Source organism: Leptosomus discolor, chromosome 7 (genome assembly GCF_034619465.1).
Source record: "Leptosomus discolor isolate bLepDis1 chromosome 7, bLepDis1.hap2, whole genome shotgun sequence".
Lineage (NCBI taxonomy): Eukaryota > Metazoa > Chordata > Aves > Leptosomiformes > Leptosomidae > Leptosomus > Leptosomus discolor.
The window spans coordinates 55589717-55608300 of NC_141397.1; the positions used below are offsets into that span (position 1 = coordinate 55589717).

Consider the following 18584-nt stretch of genomic DNA (forward strand, 5'->3'; position numbering starts at 1 on the left):
TTTGCCCCCCTGTTCCAACACCCTCTGTTGCCTTTCCCTTTCTCAACAGGTCCCGTTTGCACCCTCTGGGCTGAAGGTGCGCTACCTGAAAGTCTTTGAGCCAAAGCTGAACTACAGTGACCACGATGTGATAAAATGGGTGAGGTACATCGGCAGGAGCGGGATCTACGAGACCAGATGCTAGCCCCAGCAGGCTGGTGGGGCTCCCTCTTCTCCAAGCCATCCTCCGCCTCTCCTCAGTCTTCAACTACATTCAGAGAAAGCATCTGCCTGGCCCCTCTACGCAGATCGAAAGACCCTGTGGCTCACCTTGGGAGCGGACTCGCCTGCCCGTGCTCGGTTACCACCCACGCTGCAGCTGAAGTTCAGAACCCAGTCGCGCCCAGGGGTGCAGTCAGCCTCCTGCTCCCCGTCCCAGGGTGGGGAAGGGCTAGTCTAACTCCCATCCTCTCGTGATCTTTCTAGGGAACGTCCGCCATTAAACTCCTCTTCTGTTGGTGTCTCACTACTTGCATCATATCCTAGTATTTTTGAAGTTCTTGTGCATATGTACTCGTAGAATAGACCTAAACATAGACTGGACAAATCTGAGTTGAAGTTACCCTGGCTTCTGTACTAGCTATTGCTGTTGTGGTAGATGTTGCTGGCCAGTCCGAGATGCCTGGGGTGGTGAGTTTGTCAGGCCTCCCCCAGAGGAGATGGTGGGCTCACGAGATCTCACCGCCACCTTCTATTTCTTGCAAAGTCGTCAGTATAGAGTCCTGCCGTGGGAAGGTTTGTGACCAAAAAAAGGATGAGGGTTAGGCTCTTGCTGGTGTGTATGTGGGTGGCACAGCATTTCAGGTCCTAAGAGCACTTACCCTACCCACTGCTGGCTCGAGCCAGTCTGTCCTTTCCAACCAAATTGGAAATGTGGCCCCTCTGTCCCAGGGCGTGCAGGTCAGCTGAGCTCTGTCAGGCTGTGAACAGGGTCTGTCCTCGGGGAATCTAAAAATGCAGTTGGCAGTAAGAGCCCCCTGCCCCAGCCTGCCCTCTCCAGACTTCTACCAAACGCTTCTGGGCCGTAGGAATGCTGCTGCTACCCACAATCCTGCTTCTGGTAGTGTGGTCTCCATTTTGTACACTTTGTGATTTGTCCAGCGCTCGATCTAATAAAGTATGTAGAACGGAGAAGGCTGCCTGTGCTGCTGTGGGGGGCGAGAGCAAGTGCCTCAGGGCTGGTGTTGCTTCCCCAGCCCGGGGCTGCCGGGCAAGGAGGTGAAAGGACGAGCCGCGCTCTTCTCTCCAGCAGTGCCCCCGCTCCAGCCCAGCGGCTGCCGCGGCTCCCCGGGGGAAGGAGGGTGCTCCGGGCTGTGCCCCGGGGCTGGGCTGCCCTCCCGCGGCTGAGCCTGCCCGGAGCGACCCTGCGTGGCTTATTGCCGGGGCGCAGCAGCAGCCGCCGGCCCCAGGCCTTTCCCGTTTGTCCCGGCAGCCGAGGGGCCGCGGCCGCTCCTCCCCCCCGCCCGCCCGCCGCGGCACCGGCCCCGCTGACTGCACGTGGCGGCGGGGGCTCCCGCCCGGCGCATGCGCGCACCGGCCCAGACTCCACTTCCCGGCGGCCACCGTGCGCATGGCGGCCGCCCGCCTCCTTCCCGGCAGCCCCCGCGCCCGCGCCTTCCCTTCCGCCTCTGCCGCGGTGCCGGGCTCCGTGCGGCGGCACCGGGCCGCGCCGCGGCCGGGCCCCGCTGCGGCTCTGCCATGGCGTCGTGCGCCGACATCCTGCGCAGTGAGTTCCCCGACCTGGACGGCGAGGTCTTCGCTTACGTGACCGGTGAGCGGTGCCCGCCTCCCCCCGCAGCTCGGCCTCTCGGCCCGACGCATGTCGCGACACACACACACACACACCCCCCCCCGCTGTCGCGACAGGCGGCCGCGCGCCGAATCGCGACAGGCGGCGGGGCAGGGGGGAGCGAGCGGGTGCCACCTGTCGGCCGCATCGCGACACGCGGCCGTCCGTCGCGACAGCGCGCGAGCGGAGGGGTGTGCAGCGCCGGCGCCGTGTGCCCGCAGGGATCCTGCACGGCAGCGGGGCGGACTTCGAGTCGGTGGACGAGCTGGTGGAGGCGGTGGGGGAGCTGCTGCGGGAGGTGTCGCAGGACGCCAAGGACGAGGGCGCCATCCGGGAGATCTGCCAGCGCCTCTTCAACACCCTGCAGCTGTAAGGGCCGCCCCCGCCCCGGCCCCGGCCCCCGCCCGCCCTCACACCCGCCTCACCCTCCTCCTCCTCTCCCGCAGGGACGAGGGCCGGGCCCAGCGCTGCAGCCAGGTACTGCTGGACTCACCCATCCAGCTCTCCCAGATCACTGATGGATATGGTGAGTGGTGCCCGCGGGGGACCCCCAGCCGCATGTGTCACCCCCGCGGCTCCCACCCTGCCGTCGGGGTGCCGGCGGCGGGGACAGGCTCGGGGCGTTGAGTGTGCACACGCCTGACCTCCGGGAGGGGTGGCCTCTGCCCGCCTCGGGCTCCCGTCCGTGGGTGCACCCCTCTTTCTCTTCCTGCTGCTGAGTTGTGCCCACAGGATAGGCCGGGGTGGCGGGAGAGGGGCCACCTTTGGTCCCCTCACCCTGGTGGGAGAGGGAACAGTCGTGCCTGGTCGCGGGCAGCCATTAAGGCAGCACTTTGCGGAGCCTCCCCGGAGCACGTTCTCACCGGCCCAACCGTCTTATTGCAGCAGATGCCAGCGTGGACCTGCTGCCGGGGCTGCTGCTGAAGAGAGGCCAGAGCTCGGTAAGTGGGGGGCCGTGCCCTCGTTCATAAGCCAGCAGACATGGCGGGGGCAACTGACACGTGGGGCTGCAGGTGCCCTGCCCTGCTCCGGTCACCTCGCCTTCGGAGAGCAGCCAGGGCAGGCAGACGTACTGGTTAGGGACACAACTGCTCTTCCTTGTCAGGTTCACTGTAATTTGGGAAACTCTTGACCTTAGTCTGATAAAGAGCCTCAACAGGAGTTAATGGCGTGTTGATTTGACAAGATCTGATTTGCTGTGATTTCCTAATGAGCTTTAAAGAGTGAGTGATGCAATGGTGCTGCTCAGAGTGCAGCTTCTGTGATTTGACAAGGACCTTCAGCTTCCACAGCAAAGCCTTTGATGGAGAAAATAGGATGTACCGGGATGACATCTTGCCGTGTTCAGTGAGAGATAAAATCCTGGATAACGGTTAGATGTTGGGATGTTACAGGTGGGGAGTGAGCAGGGAGCAGCTGTTTTCCAGAGAGCCGCTGCGGGGAGGTTGTAAGCCCAGCTCTAGAAATGGCTGTGGGTTGTCATGGTTTGAGAAACAAGAGCAGGAGCAGAGAAGTTTGGAAGCAGTTATATGCTCCGCGACCTGGAGGACATCAGAACATCTGTACCGATGAAAGGCGTAGCTGCTCAGGAGTGACCTGGCTTGCCCTCTGCATTGGATGTGCCAAAGTTCGAGTACGGGTGAGGTGTGGTTGTGCATCTGCAAAGCAAAAGATATTGCTGTTGCTGGTTTTGGCACCGGAGTTGTTGCTGCTGGGTTCGCTCTCTGCCTCTCATGCCCACAACTCAGAAAGGATCTTCAGGAAAATTGGAGACGATTCAGAGAAGGCCTTGGGAGGCCTCTCAAGTGTTGGAGGACGGGTCTTACTGGGAGATTCAGGGAGCTCGATACAGTTTACAGAGTGACTCAGTCTGTCTGTAGGTACGGGGCCACAGCTCCAGTAACAAGATGCTCTTCAGTCTAGCATGCAGGTCTGTAATGTGCTCCAGTGGCCGCAGAGTTGCCTAGAAATATCTAGGAATGTTCTTGGTCAGCTGCAAATATTTGACTTGATGCAGGAATAAGCTGGAGTGGGCTGAGAGCCTGGCCAAGCTCAGAGGCCAGGTTAAAATATTTGGCTCCTTCTTGCCTTCAGGTTTAATTAAATGCTTTTTGTCTCTGTCGTGATTGATCCACTGTGTAAGCTGAGTTTGTTCCAAACTGGCTAAAGTTTAACGTGCCGGGAAGGGAAACATCTCACAGTCCAGGGCGAGAGTGGGTGCAGGGTGTAGCAGAGGAGGCACTGGGATAACGGGTTGCTGCTGTTGAAGTGACTTGGCTGACTCAGGTCCCTGGAGCTACAGAATCTGGCCATGAGTTAGGGTCAGCCAAACCCTTTGCCTTGTTGAGGCAGAACTGTTGTGTGTGAGCCTTTGATTTAGGACTGACATGACTTCCTGGCCTGATTACCTTCCTCAAAATGTGCTTGAACCTGTCCCAGTTTCCCTGTCCTCCCTCCCTTCCTTCCAGGTGTGAGGGGTTGACTGATCTCTTTTCTCCTGGAGTTGAGCTTTTGGGGCTTTTGCTGAAGATGCTTTCCCTTCTTTAAACTCTCTGTTTTGTGCCCCAGATGGTGAATGCCAAGAAACTGGAGAAGGCGGAAGCCCGGCTGAAAGCCAAGCAGGACAAGAGGATGGAGCGGGATTCCCTGAAGTCATCTGGCCCTCTGTGAGTACGGAGGGCGCCTCAAACACCCCCATCCTGTTCTGCTGAGCGTGGCTGGGATCTGGCTGTACCAGAGCTTGCCTGTTGAGTCCCCTTCTCTGTCTTCTGCCTGCCTGCAGGGTCCTTGAGGAGGCATCTGCCAGCCAAGCTGCCAGCAAGAAGGAGACTCGCATGGAGTCGTCAGGCAAGAACAAGTCGTATGACGTGCGCATCGAGAACTTCGACGTGTCCTTCGGTGAGCGGTGAGTGCCCGTGGGGAGGTGGGACAGATCCTGGCTGGGGTTTTGGACCACGGCGGGTTGAGACTGGATTGAAGAGCGGTTGAGAAATTACAGAGGGTGTGGGGAAAGATCAGAAAGCAAGGTGGGCCCTGACCTTGTTGGCTTTGGGCAGAAGTCGTGATGGTTGCTTGGCTCCAGCACAGCCTGAAATATGCTGGGGGCAGGTGGCTGTCAATTATCTCCCTCTCCGTGGGACAATCTGACCAGGCACCTGCCTGTTCTCTTGCTTTAGTGTTCTACTGGCGGGAGCAGACCTGAACCTGGCGTTTGGACGGCGCTACGGTCTGGTGGGCAGGAACGGGCTGGGGAAGACCACGCTGCTGAAGATGATTGCCAGCCGGAGCCTGCGCATCCCCTCGCACATCAGCATCCTCCACGTGGAGCAGGAGGTGGCGGGGGACGAGACGCCGGCGCTGCAGAGTGTCCTGGAGTGCGACACCACTCGTGAGAGCCTGCTGCGGGAGGAGAGGGAGCTGACGGCCAAGGTTAATGCTGGCAGGTGAGATGTCGCCGTTGGGTTTCCAGCCCTTCTGCGGCCTCTTGACCACGAGGTCTTGTTCTGAGGTTTGTCCCTTCAAATGAAGGGCTCTGGCAGGGCTGGGCTACATCTTGCCCACCTTAGTCCTGCTTGGGGAGATCAGCCTCCCCCAGCACTCAGACCCTGTCCCTGGTCAGTCCCACACACTCCTCTTTGTCCTGCCCCAGGGGAGAAGGGACAGAAGGTGCCAGGCTATCGGAAATCTATGCGAAGCTGGAGGAGATTGAGGCAGACAAGGCCCCAGCGAGGTAAGACGGCCCTGTGGGCACCGCTGTTGGCATGGCCAGAGCTGGGCAGTGGTTTGGGGCATGGAGGGGTGATGCTGTAACCCTGGTATCCAGCGTGTGGGGACAGGGGGCTCTCCCTGCTGCTCTTCTTGTCTCTTCTGTCTCAGCTCTGCTGGGTTAGAAATAGTCAAGCTTCCCCCCTGAAGCCGGAGGTATTTTTTTTTTCCCCAAATGGCTTGCATTGTTGCTGCTGCTCTTCTTGGACCTCCCCAGGTTCTGGGCTGTTGGTGGTGGTGACTCTCTTCCTGGCCAAAGAGCTGCAAACTTTTTGCAAATCTCCTGGGACTTTATGTGGATGCTGTGCCCTGCTGGGCTGCATTTCCCAGCCAAGCGCTGCTCTTGGATGTGCAGAAAGTTTTCCTGGGCCGGAATGGCTTTAAACATGCAGCAGAGTCCCCTTGATGGCTGTGGGTCCGAGACCTTGGACTGTTCTCTGCCATTGGATGCTGTAGCTTGATTCCAGTTCTCTCCCCTTTTCTCCAGGGCGTCCGTCATTCTTGCTGGGCTGGGCTTTAATGCAAAGATGCAACAACAGACAACCAAGTAAGTTTCCAAGCTCTGGGCATCGAGACAGAAATGGGTCTGGGGAGACGTTGTTCCTAGCAAGCCCCCAGGCACTGCTCTGGCTGTAAGGGGTGGGAGCCCTGTGAGAGAGCGAGGGTCTGTTCATGCCCATCCGATGTGGTCTCCTGCCTGGGGGTGCCAAGCCACCTGCCTGCTGGACCACGGATCTTGTGCTCTGCCCGAGATCTCTGCAGGGACAAGCCATCTCTGGGTGACAGCAGAGCCGAAAGGGCCGCGGGGGGGGGCAGGCAGGCAAACACAGAGTTGTTGTGCATTAAACAGCGACCCCTCTCTGCAACCTCTTCTCTCCTCAGAGAGTTTTCCGGAGGCTGGAGAATGAGACTCGCCTTAGCCAGAGCCCTGTTTGCCAGGTTGGTGTCCAGGCCTTGGTGCTACGGGGTTAACCCTCCTTACTGTCTGTGCTGCGAGGTGCAGGGGTGCTGCCTGGGGGTCCTCTCGACTCAGGCTCTCTTGGTGGGGAGCGTTGGAGGCTTTGCAGCTCTGTGTGAGTGGTGAAATGTGCTCTGCGCTGACCCTGTGCTCTTTTTGCTTCTGATACCCGTGTCTTGCTTTTCCTAGGCCAGATCTTCTTCTGCTGGATGGTAAGTTGATAGTGCGAGTCCCCTCCGACACCGCTGCTGGGCCTGCGTGTGCCCTTGCTGGGGACGCGCCATGGCCTTTAGCTGCCTGCTCAAAATAGCCCTGCGTGACGGGGCTGGACTGGCAGGGCTGCTGGTGCTCCCCTGGCACAGCGGGCAGAGCTGCCGGTGGTGTGGGACGTCTGCTCGGGTGGCCCTTTCACTGCGCTCAGCACAGCGCTGCCCCGTGCCCCACCCGTGGGGTCTGCGTGTCATCCTGCCCCAAGCCGTCCCTTGCCCTCGCCTGTCCCTCTGATGCACCCTGGCTGCCAGCCCGAGCTGGGAGGGGGAAGTCCCTTCACCACAGGGGGTGACCCTGGGGCTAGGAGGTGCCCTCCTTGGGTGGGGGGTCTGGGCAAGATGCTGCTGCTGGGCATCAGGGTCTGGGTACTGGTATGGAGTGGGAGGAATGTCCCTGACTGAGCCTTGGCCCCCTGTGCCCACACCCCATCACACCCTACGCGCATGAGTCCCCTCAGCTGTGGGGGGAAGGTCCCCACGCAGGGTCTCTTCCTCCACGATGCTGATTGCTAGCCTTCCCTGTGTAAAAAAGCGTGATCCAGCCATCCTTATCCCTCCTGACCTCACTGCCGCTTTCCCTTCTCTCAGAGCCAACGAACATGCTGGACGTGAGGGCCATTTTGTGGCTGGAGACCTACCTGCAGGTAGGGGGTGGTGGGAAGCCACGAGACAGGGCGAGGGATGGAAACATCCTCCAGGCTGGCGTCTCACCTCACTGGGTGGTGGGACCAAGCCCTGTGCTCTGGCTTGATGATGTTCAGGCCTCCCTCTCGCTGTCTCCTCCAGACCTGGCAGTCGACCATCCTGGTGGTGTCCCACGACAGGAACTTCCTGAATGTGGTGGCCACAGACATCATCCACCTGCACTCACAGCGGCTGGACACCTACCGCGGGGACTTTGAGAACTTCATGAAGATCAAGGAGGAGCGGCTGAAGAACCAGCAGCGAGAGTACGAAGCCCAGCAGCAGTACCGCGAGCACATCCAGGTACTGGAAGAAGCCAGTAGTGCTGGGGCACTCTTCTCCCACCCTTGTCCCTTTCTTGGTGCTTCTAGACCCACGGATATGGCTGTGGTGTTGCAGGAGGTTTGGCAGCAGAGCGGGGTGGCTGGGGCTGAAGGGGACCTAGGGTTCTCTGATGCTTTTCTGTCTTCCAGGTTTTCATCGACCGCTTTCGTTACAATGCCAACCGGGCGTCCCAAGTGCAGAGCAAGCTCAAGCTGTTGGAGAAGCTGTGAGTGCCTGTCCTGCTCCTCTCTGGAGGTGGGGAAGGGGCGGTGCTTGTGGGAAGAAAGAGGTTCCCAGGGTGCCTGGGAGAGATGGGAGTGGTTTGGGCTTTGGGTGCTGTGTTTCTGGTCCAGAGGCTTTGGCTAGGATGAGGTGTCACAGAGCTGAAGACTATCTGGGCTTCTGGTGTAGGATCAGACCCCCAATGCAAAGCACCTTTGCTTATGTGTCTCCTCTTCTTGCAGGCCAGACCTGAAACCTGTGGACAAGGAGTCTGAGGTGATCATGAAGTAAGTGTCCCCTGAGCCCTTGCTTTGGAGGGTGCCTGGCTCCGTTTCTGACATGAGCTCCTCCTGGGTCCTTTCCCAGCTGGGACAACCACCCCTTCCTGCGGGCCAGCCTTACTCTGACAGGGAGCCCAGACGGGCCCCCGCATTCAGGCTGGGTTCCCTCCTGGGGCCAAGGCTGCAGATCTGTGTCCCCTTCTTGTGACCATCCTTCCCAGAGGCTCTGCATGGCAGGGAGCCCGCCTTGCCACTTGGGAGGGGGGGGGGTGTTGCAGAGGTTGTCTGGGGAGCTGGGAGCCGGGTCTCTGAAGTTCCTGGCCATCTCTCACCTCTTCCTGCCTTCCCAGGTTCCCCGATGGCTTTGAGAAGTTCTCCCCGCCAATCCTGCAGCTAGATGAAGTAGACTTCTATTACGACCCAAGTCACTACATCTTCCGTTCCCTGTCCGTCTCTGCTGACCTGGAGTCCCGCATCTGTGTGGTATGTGGGATTGCAGAGTAACGGTGGCTACGAGGGACCTTGGGAGGTCCCTGCTCAAAGCAGGGCCAGCTTTGATGTTAGGTCAGGTTGCTCAGGCCCTTGTCCAGTTGAAATCTGGATATCCCCATGGAGAACTGTTTCTCCCATTCCCCTGGGTCCCATTGCGGCATTTGCTCATCCTCATTTTGAAGAACATTGGAACGTTTTTCCTAATAACAGTTAGAATTTGTGACTTGTGCCTGTTGCCCTTTGTCCTTTCACTGGACACCTCTGAGAAGAGACTGGGTCTGTCTTCTTTGTAACTGCCAACAGCAGCAGTAGTGGGGGCTCCTGTGACATTGGATGGGGCAGCAGAGAGACGCCATGTGCTTGCGAATGAGGCTGGGACCACATAACCCTTAGGCTCGAAGGCTGGGGAGGGAACATCTAGCGCTGCTGCCTGTGCTGCTCTCAGGGATAGAAATGCAGTTTGCAGGTAGCTGGGGTCACTGGTTAGACTCTCGTCCTGCCCCCCTCCGCTGCAGTCATCCGTGAGAGCTGAAATTCCCTGATCACTGCCCCCCTCTCCGAAGTACCTTCATGGGTTTCACATTCTCCAATGCTGCTGCTGTTTCTCTAGGTTGGGGAGAACGGAGCTGGCAAGTCAACCATGCTAAAGATCTTAATGGGGGAGCTGGCACCAGTCAGAGGGATCAGACATGCTCACAGGTACCTAGCAAGGGCTCCGGGGGACTGGGAGGAGTGGTGCAGCTGGAGGGTTTCTGGGCTGTGCTTTGGAGTGATGGCTGCCTGAGTGATGGGGTTGGGTTCTGCACACCCACGCATATGCCCCGCCTTCCTGTAGCTGCAGCTGCGAGCGCCCTGGCTGCAGGGCCTGGTACCAGCTCCCGGTCTCTCTTCTCATTCTGCAGAAACCTAAAGATCGGTTATTTCAGCCAACACCATGTGGATCAACTAGACTTGAACATCAGCGCTGTAGAGTTACTGGCAAGAAAGTTCCCAGGTGAGTTTTGGAGATCCCAGGAGATCTGGGCCATTGAGGTCTCCTTTGCCGCGCATGGAGCAGCGCCGATTTGTTCCGTGCCCCTGGGTGGAAGGCTCTGGCACGTCAGCACTTAGGGGATGCTCTGCTCTGGGTTAACTCCCCATGTCCAGCCAAGTTGAGGACACCAGCCACGACATGCAGGGATAGCTAGCAGTCTGCTGACCTCAGGCTGGTGCTCCACAGCGGCCAGGTTTTGGGGGCAGATGACCCACTTTCCTGCTGGGCACAGAATGAGCACCAGCTCTCCCTTTCCCAGCTGCCAAAACCTCTGGCTCCCTTCTCCGCCGCTTGACATCACCTAATGCGGTGACGGGGAATTGGGGGCAGCATCACCTGATGCCAGTCCCCAGCCCTGCGGCCCCTGGCTTGATTGTGTCAGTCAGGTTTTCCCTGCAAACCCCCTGCTTGGGAGGGAATTGCCAAGAAGCGGCTGCTGAGTTCCTCCCCCCGCCGTGGTGGTCTGGCACAGGCTGCCCAGCCACGGCGCCCACCGAGCGCCCGGCGCTGAGGGCCCTGTGTCACGCCGGGTGTGCCATAGCTGTGTTGTGACATGCTCCTACAGGGAAGACGGAGGAGGAGTACCGGCATCAGCTGGGGAGCTACGGCGTCTCGGGGGAGCTGGCCGTGCGACCCGTGGCCAGCCTGTCTGGAGGTCAGAAGAGTCGCGTGGCCTTTGCCCAGATGACGATGTCCTGGTAATTTTCTCCCAGATGCTGTTAGTTTTTGCACGGCTCCATCCCCAGAGCCTCCTTCACCAGGAGGAAGGTGGGCGTCCAGGGACTTTCTGCTGCTCTGTGGAAGCCTCATCCTTTGTGGGGAGGGGGGTTGTCACCCTGGGGGGACTGCATGGAAGGAGGCAGGTGGCTTTCTTCTACTGCTTTGGGCTCACGGGGGTAAGAGGTGTTCCTGGAGCTGGGCAGCACGTATCTTGGGGCCAGGCATGTGCTGATGGCTGTGGGTCTAAGAGGCCAAAGCAGCAGCCTGGTGGAGGTCGCTGCGGTGCGACAGGGTGCAGACCCAGCCTGCGCCTGTTCCAGTGCATGCTCAGAGCTGTCTTCTCTTCCAGTCCAAACTTCTACGTCCTGGATGAGCCGACAAATCACCTGGACATGGAGACCATCGAAGCACTGGCAAAAGCACTCAATAAGTTCCGGGTAAGGTTCCCTTGCCAAGATCTGCTTCCTGGAGCCTCCAGCTCAAGTTACTTGCTATCGCAGCCAGAGGTGGATGGTCAAATACCAGTGGTGGCTTCAAGTCCAGGACAGAATTTGGGAAGTCAGTGATGTTTCTGCCTTAGCTGTCGATCGTGGTAGTTTATTTCGCTTGCTGGCTTTGGCTACGGGCAGCAGGAGACCAGAGAGCACCTTGTCCCCCATCGTGACCAGTCACCTGAACCCTGTGACTTCTTGTGTGCTGCGTGTGGCACTCAGCCCTGCCTTGGGACCGCTTGGATATTCCGTAGGCATGTTTTATGGCTGATCTCCAAAGGCTGAGCCTCCAGATACCACTGCGATCAACCTGGTTCTCACTGGTTTGTAGGGTGCTCAGGTTGGGGCAGTTTTCCTGTGAAAGAAAAGCTTAGCTGAGGTTTGCTTGGGGCCTTCCCCAGCCACCTTTTGACTGTCATCGACTCCACCTGGAATCTCCATCCTCGAAGTTGTCAGACATCTGGAGAGCCAGTAACAAACCCTGCACTTGCCTCCTCCGTATGTGATCTGTCTGTCCCCCTGAAGGAAGGGAAAGCTGGGATTAGGTCCCTGCCAGTGAAGTATCGCTCGGTTTTCCGTGGAGCGGATGGAAACCTGAAATCCTGGGCACAGGCTGGACAGGGACACGGGATCTCCATGCCACCAATGCTGGGCCCTGGGTTGTGGTCCGCTGAATTCCCTTTTTTTCCCTCCCTTATGTGTTGGCAGGGTGGTGTAATTCTGGTGTCCCACGACGAGCGCTTCATCCGCCTGGTGTGCCAGGAGCTGTGGGTGTGCGAGAACGCCACCGTGACCCGCATCGAGGGCGGCTTCGACCAATACAGAGACATCCTGAAGGAGCAGTTCCGGAAGGAGGGTTTCCTATAAGGGAGGTGGGAGCCGGACTGCGCCGGGGGCTGGAGCACGAAGCTCGGCCGCCTCGGCATCCATCCCAACTGTGCCTGGCAGAGCGCCGAGGGACGCTGCTGCCCGCATGGACCGTCAGCCATGCCATCAAACTGCCACCTGAACTGCTCTCCCCTCCCGGGGCCGGGCGGAAGGACAGCGAGGGAGCAGGAGCCCGGTGCTGTGGAGCATGCCGGGGGCTCTGGTGCCAGCTGGGGCTGTGCCTGGCACTGGGCACACTGGAAAGGCTGTGCCTGGAGCTGCTGCTCTGCCGAGAGGAGGAAAAGAGATACCGTGTCCTGACTCCCCCGGTTTAACTCCATGCTCTGGAGGGCAGGAGAGGAGCTGTTCTCTATGTTTCTTTGCCTCCCACTCTGCCTTTTTCTTTTTTTTTCTTTTTTTTTTTTTTGTTTTGTTTGTTTAACTGGCTGAACACTAGTCCGGCTCCATCACATGCCACCATCCCCTCTGCCACCCTGGAGGGAAATGAGGCCTTTGCTGCTAAAAGTGACCCCTGCCTCTTCTCCCCCTCCCCCCCCCCAGCCCCTGGAAGTTGGGGTTCGCTTGCGTTCGTAGTGCCGGGGGAGCCAGAGCCCGGCTCGGCCTGGGCCCCGCTCCCTGCTCCTGTCCCTGCCCCGCTGCCGGTGCCACTTCGCCTCGCTGCCTGCCGTTCCTTTCAAACTGGCCCTGGGGGGGCTGCGCTGAGGGGGGCTGCCTGGCACCCCTCCCTGCCCGACTGCACAGAGTGTAAATAAACCCAGGACGCAGTGGGTGCAGTGCTCTCTTTTCTTGGGGGGGCCTGAATTTGGGGGAGGTGCGGGTGTCCTGCTGCTACGGGGGCGGTGGGAGATGCTTTGCAGATGGGTCTTGCTAAATTAAATGGCAACTCTGCTGTGCGGGGGAGGCCGGTCCGCGGGGTGGGTTGTGCGGGGCTCTGCCATGTCCCGCCGGGCTCCTGGGAGCCGCGGGTCACCTCGGGGGGGGGGGGGGGGGGGGCACGGAGCGGGGGGCGAGGCCGGGGATGGGTGTCAGCTCTGGCGGGTGCTGGATCCGGTTGTGGTTTTGGGGGCCTGAGGGTAGGCGGGGGCAGAGCAGCGGGGGGGGGGGGGGGCTGGCAGCCCGGGGAAGGCGGGTGGGGACACGGTGGCGGGGGGCGAGGGGTTGCCGGCGTGGCCAGCCCCGGCGCACGGCGGGTGTCCCGGTGCCGGTGGCACTCGGCGCCCCGGGGCTGTGCGAGGCGGGAGGCGGGCCGGCCCTGTCCGTCGCCCCCGCGCCGGTTGAGGCAGACACCAACCCCCCGCCGCCGCCACCGCCTCCGCCTCCCACCGGGGCGGCCGGCACGAGGCCCCGCCCCCGCCTTCCCCGCCACCAGGTGGTCCCGCCCCTGCGGCCGGGGCGGCGCTCGAGCCTCGCTCCGACCGGCGGCGGGCACCCACCGCACCGGGCAGGGCAGGGCAGGGCAGGGCGGTATGAGCGCCGGTGGGGAGGCGGCGGGTGAGGGGCGCGGGGCTGCCGCCCCCACCCCCCCAACCACCCCCGGAGGACCGTTCCCCCGCGGCGGGTCGCGCTCGGCGGGGAGCAGCCCCGTGCCCAGCCCCGGATCCCCCGTGCTCGAGGAGGTGAGCGGGGCGGCGGCGGCGGATGGGGGGGGGGGGGGGGGGGGGAGAGTGTTCGCTGTGTGCGGGTACCCAGGGCCGCCACGGGATACGGGGGTGCCCCCGCGGGGGGGGGGGGTGGGGTGGTGTGGTCGGTCGTCTGTGAGTGAGTGTGTGTGTGCGCGCGGGAGGGGGGAAGGGGGGTCGCGTATGTCTGCGTGTGCGGGGGGGGGGTCGCGGGTTTTTACGCCGGGGAAGTCGTGTGTGTGCGGGGGGGGGGGGATATCGTGTGTCGAGGGCTTCGCGGGAGGGCGCTGTGTGCCGGGGGGTGTCCCTGAGGGAGGTTTGGGAGGGCTGGGGGGAGGGGGGGGCTGGCTCTGTGCGTGTGCGTGTGTGTGCGCGCTCGGGGGGGCTGTTGTGTGTCTGCGCGGGGGGGGGGCGGCTCTGTGTGTGTGGGAGGGCTCGGGGGGGGGGGGGGGCGGCTCTGTGCGTGTGCGAGGAGCCCTCGGGGGGCGGCTGTGGGCACGGGCGGGGGATGGGGCGGGGGACGCGGCGGCGACACGCGGGGCCCGTGGGGGGGCGGCGGCGCGGCCGGGGACCTGCGTGGCCGGGTCGCGCCGCGGTGTGTGCGTGCCGGGGCGGGCTGGGGGCTGCGGGGGTGCTGGGGCGCGTGTGAACGGGGCGGGGGGAGGGGGGGCTGGTTTTCGCCGGTTCCGGGGCTGGGGGGGGGGGGGGGGAGGTGGTCCCGCAGCGGTGCGGGTGTTGCTCGTGCAGGGGGTGTCCGTGTGCGGGCGTGGGGTCGTACCCCCCCCACCCCCCGCCCCGGCGGCCGGTCGGGGCAGGACCGGGAGTGCGGCGCCATCTTGGGAGCCATCAGGTGCCCGGCGCGGGGACGGGCGGCGCCGGGGGGGCCGCCCCCTCCCCTCCCCGGTGGGCCCCGGCTGCCTTCCCGCGGGGGAGCTGTGCAGCCCGGCCCCCGGGCCTCCTCTCGGTCCCCGGAGCCGGCGGCGGAGCCGGGGGGGGGGGGGGGGGGGGGCGTCTGTTCTTCCACCCCCGGCGCGGGGGGCGCCGGCGCGGGGCTGGCTCCGCCGCGGACTCCAGGCCCTTCCCCGCGGTCCCGCACCCAGGGCCGCGGGTCCCCGGCGCTCCGTCCCCGGGATCTTGTCCCGAGCGGCCCCGGGCTCTTCCTGCTGACCCGGGAGCACCCGGGGAAGCCCAAATCGCCGGGCACCCTCCCGACCCCGGCGCCTTCTCCCTCTGGCCTCGAATCAGGCACTGGGGCTCCCGAGCCTCTGACTCACGCTCTGCCAGGCAGTGCTGCGCTTTCTGGGTGTCCCGTCGCGTCGTCATTGCGTGTCCCGTTCCCCGTCCCCGCCGTCCCCCGTCCCCCCTCCGCCGTGTCCCGTCCCACCCTGTGATCTGGCTTTTTAAAGGGAAGGGCTGCATCTGTCGAGCTGGATGATGCAGGTGGGCTATGGCAAGGATGGATGTTTGGGAGACCAAAATATTACGTACTTGTATAACTGCCTGGCGGTCCAGGGCTGCCTCCCGGGGTCTGTAGCGATACTTGGCTCGGGTAGGGGTATTGTGATATTCCGCTCGGGTAGGGATGTCCAGGGAGTTTAATCAATGCATGGTGTTTGTTGCAGCCATTGCAGAAACGACAGAGAACCGTGGAGGATTTCAACCAGTTCTGCACCTTCGTTTTGGCCTACGCAGGCTACATCCCCTACCCTGAAGAGGTAAGCGGGCTTGAGGGGTGTTTGTCTATAAAAAGACTGGATCCTCTGGGCTCCCTGACTTGTGCAGACACAGCTCCTAATTCTTTGCCTGGAGAGTCGTTCTCTGTCCCCAGCCCCTTCCTCCTTACCCTGCATATTTGCGCTGCACACTCCCATGCTAGTCCTGTGTCTTGCCTTCTTGCAGAATGAGCCTTGGACCCACGGCGGCAGCATGAGTCCCCAAAACAGCACGGGGAGCACTCAGGACAGCGATAGCTGGGCCTCGTCCCACTCCTCCGACTACCACGTTCTGACGGACAACGGGAGCAGCAGGAACCCCGTGGCCAGGGGGGCTGTGGACAACAGCCTGCTCGTGAGCTGCCCTGCCTTCCCCAGCAGCTTCTACGATGTGCGGCCCCAGCAAACCAAACGGAAGAAACCACCAGCAAAGAAACTCATTTTGGAGCAGGAGGTGGAGAAGCGGGTGCCGCTGAGCGCTGGGAAGGGCTTTGGGGCAGAGCGGGACGGGGTGAAGGAGCTGGCTGCTGCGCTGGAGGGACAGGTGGCTCCTGTGGAAGAGCAGCTCTTGGAGCCTTCCCTCAACCCAGCTGGGGACCCCCAGGCCAACTCCCTCCTGGAGGAGCTGATGAAGGAGGAGAAGGACTGGATGCACGGAGCGCAGGGGACAGAGAAGCCAGCAGGAGATGATCCTCAGCTAAAGGAGCACGACCCCTGCTCCGGAGGGAGGAAAAGCCCCGGTTCTTGTAGTAGCTTGGACCAAAGCGAAGGGGAAGATGCGAGCAGAGGGAGCTCCCAGCTTAGTGGTGAGTGTCCGAGGGAGCGCAGAGGGCCCTGCTGTGCTGTTGCTGGTGCCAAATATTGTCCCTCCCTCAGCTGGAGCCACCCGTGTTGGCTGCAGGGGGGGCTTCTCAGTGGCCCAAGCCTCTCCCAGCAAGGGGAGTCCGTACCTTTGGGAGCTGGGAGGACTGAAGAGTGGCGGGCAGGGAGCTGGCCTGCCCTTTGGTAGCTCTGTGCTGCAGAGCAATGGTACAGACCTGAAACATGTCTGAAGCGGGGTGTAGGGCCACCTTGCTCATCTGGTCTTTATTTGTTTCTCTTTTTTTTTCTCCTTGCCCTTTTGCAACTTTAGCAGTCGAATTTGCAGCAGCTCCCAACACCAAAGCAGAAGGTGAGTGGGGGGCTGTCCCATTTAATCCCAGTGGAACTGGCGGGCCTGGCCACAGCCGGACCTGCCGCTGCTAAGGCAGTTTCTGATCCGTGTCTCTCTCCCTGACCAGACGATGATGCCTGGGATCTGATCACCTGCTTCTGCCTCAAGCCCTTTGCGGGGAGGCCCATGATCGAATGTAACGAATGCGCGACCTGGATCCACCTCTCTTGTGCCAAGATCCGCAAATCCAACGTGCCTGAGGTTTTCATCTGCCAGCGATGCCGTGACGCCAAGCAGGAGATTCGCCGCTCGAACCGAGCTCGGACGGTGCCCCGCAAGCGCTTCTGTGACTGAAGCTCCTCCAGAGCAGGGAGGCCGGGGTCCCCTTTTTGAGCTGAAGACTGTAGCCCGGTTTGGCTAGACAATCAATGCACAGTAACGGCAGGGGAGGGGCTGGGCCACGGCGCTGGACTGTCCCCCTTGCACTTCTGGCTCCTGGAAGCAGCCACGTGTGTCCTCCCTGGGGATTGCGTTGGCCGCAGACATCAGAGGTGTAGGGGGGAGAGGAGGGTGCTCCAGCCACGCACTAGGTCACTCAGAAAAGTCTCTGTCCTCACACGAAGCTGGCTCAGTGCCTTTCCCCCAGGGCAGCCGAGGACAACCTAGTCCAAGTAGTTTTTCTGTGGTGTGGTGGAAGCTTACGCTTACCCCAAGATGTGACTCCCCTTCCTCCTTTTTCCTTGCCGTTTTCCTTTCCTTGGACCTTCGGGTGGGCTGTGAAGGCAAAGCCCTGGAGAACCAAGTTCTCCTCCAGCGAGCAGGTACAGCTCAGGCGAGCTCCCTCCATGCCGTGTGCCACTCTCCAGGGCGAGAGGCGAAGGGACATTGGTCCTGCTGACGCCTGAACAGACTGGGGCTCTGCGTCTCGCGGGTGTCTCTGGCTCATCAGCCTTGTTGGCTGCACAGGGGAGGTCCTTCCCCTGGCCCACGGTGCTCCTGGTTTCCTTGGCTTTGCCTGCGGCCCCACGATAGCCCTGTTGGGTCAGGAGCAGCGGTAGATGATTGCAAAGGCTGTTCTTGCCCAGCAGCCCTCCTTGGATCACGTTCTCCAGTTGCACTGAGGTCTCCCGTGTGAAGAGGGGTGGGATTCCTGGTAGGAGACTGAAGTTATCCTCAGAGCTGGCTGTGGCAGGGCTGGGAGCCCTTTGGAAGGGGAGCAGGAGAGTGCTCTGGTTAGCTTTCTGTGTTTTCCACTCCAGTTTAAAACAACTGAAGCTTGTACCCTGTGGCCATCTCCTGCCTGCGGGGCTCTCTGTTGGAGCATGTGCTTCAATACCAGCTGGAGGTCGAGACCTGAGCTTGGATGGAGCCAGAAGCTGGGAGGGCCTTGCTTCCCAGCACTCCCTCCATCACAGGAGTAGTTGTTTGTTTTTTTTTTTTTTTTCCCCTGGACATGTAGAGTGAAACCTATTGACTTGTCAAGAGCGGGCCCTGAGCCCCTTCTGCTATGCAACCGCTGCTCCAGAGACACGGCCCTCTCCAGGCGCCTGGTTAAGCTTGGCAGTGGAAGGCTTTTCCCCTCTCTGTCCCCACTGTGTGCAGTGTGTGTGTGTGATCTCCCGGGGCCCCGCGTGCACTAACCGCCGGATCCCCCCTCCTCCTCACAGCCCCTCCAAAGAGCCTGGCCCACGTGCCTTCTGCACTTTCCCTGGGGGACGCAGACCCTGCTCCTGTCACGGTGACACTCAGCCCCCGGTGTGCCGCTGTCTGCAGCAGGGAGTGGGACAGCCCCTGCTTGCCAGTCCCCACAACTGCATTTCTTGACTGGGTTCTTTCCTACTTGCACATCTGGTTGCTGTGGGACCACGGTTGGGGGAGGGTGGGGGGCAGCCCCCAGTCACTCAGCAGCCCCCAGGCTCGTCCCTGTGCCTCTCCTCCTGCCAAAAGCCTGGGCCCCAAAAGTGCTTTATGTTTTTATAGTTACTTTGTATTGATATGTAAAATAGCAAATTCTGGTCCTTGCCCTGTGGAGTGTGGCTGGAGTCTTATGTATATAATAAAGTACTTTTGCCAGAATGCTGGTGCCTTTGGCCTAGTTCGGTGGCCCTCTGGGACCCGAGTGCTCCTCCTCTGCTGTGGCTGGGA

At 61.3% G+C, this 18584-nt stretch overlaps 3 protein-coding genes across 7 annotated transcripts in view; all 3 read left to right on the forward strand.

Moving 5' to 3' along the window:
- The window catches only part of AP2M1 (adaptor related protein complex 2 subunit mu 1), a 30907-nt gene extending 29734 nt beyond the window's left edge, over positions 1 to 1173 (forward strand). For both annotated transcript variants that reach the window (XM_086468639.1, XM_086468638.1), the window contains one exon: positions 50 to 1173. In XM_086468639.1, the coding sequence (XP_086324765.1) occupies positions 50 to 184 (135 nt within the window). In that variant the 3' untranslated portion in view covers positions 185 to 1173. The remainder of the gene's footprint in view (positions 1 to 49) is intronic.
- A 564-nt stretch (positions 1174 to 1737) lies between these two features.
- ABCF3 (ATP binding cassette subfamily F member 3) lies at positions 1738 to 12313 on the forward strand. Of its 3 annotated transcripts, none has more exons than XM_086468734.1 (21): positions 1738 to 1810; positions 2050 to 2197; positions 2275 to 2361; positions 2724 to 2769; positions 4397 to 4494; positions 4611 to 4733; positions 5005 to 5271; positions 5478 to 5558; positions 6081 to 6140; positions 6476 to 6532; positions 6741 to 6763; positions 7409 to 7464; positions 7607 to 7807; positions 7978 to 8054; positions 8293 to 8337; positions 8682 to 8814; positions 9434 to 9522; positions 9726 to 9817; positions 10422 to 10554; positions 10926 to 11013; positions 11776 to 12313. In XM_086468734.1, the coding sequence occupies exons 1-21, from the start codon at positions 1738 to 1740 to the stop codon at positions 11932 to 11934; spliced, it is 2136 nt and encodes a 711-aa protein (XP_086324860.1). In that variant the 3' UTR covers positions 11935 to 12313. The 3 variants fall into 3 exon arrangements, with proteins under 3 accessions (XP_086324860.1, XP_086324859.1, XP_086324862.1); XM_086468733.1 differs by having other exon boundaries at positions 2275 to 2354; positions 2714 to 2769; XM_086468736.1 differs by lacking the exons at positions 1738 to 1810; positions 2050 to 2197; positions 2275 to 2361; positions 2724 to 2769 and adding an exon at positions 3445 to 3467.
- A 1108-nt stretch (positions 12314 to 13421) lies between these two features.
- LOC147415287 (PHD finger protein 13-like) lies at positions 13422 to 16793 on the forward strand. 2 transcript variants are annotated; one of them, XM_086468412.1, is made up of 6 exons: positions 13422 to 13446; positions 13495 to 13571; positions 15197 to 15289; positions 15474 to 16092; positions 16422 to 16457; positions 16567 to 16793. In XM_086468412.1, the coding sequence occupies exons 1-6, from the start codon at positions 13422 to 13424 to the stop codon at positions 16791 to 16793; spliced, it is 1077 nt and encodes a 358-aa protein (XP_086324538.1). The 2 variants fall into 2 exon arrangements, with proteins under 2 accessions (XP_086324538.1, XP_086324537.1); XM_086468411.1 differs by having other exon boundaries at positions 13422 to 13571; positions 16419 to 16457.
- Positions 16794 to 18584: the final 1791 nt, after the last annotated feature.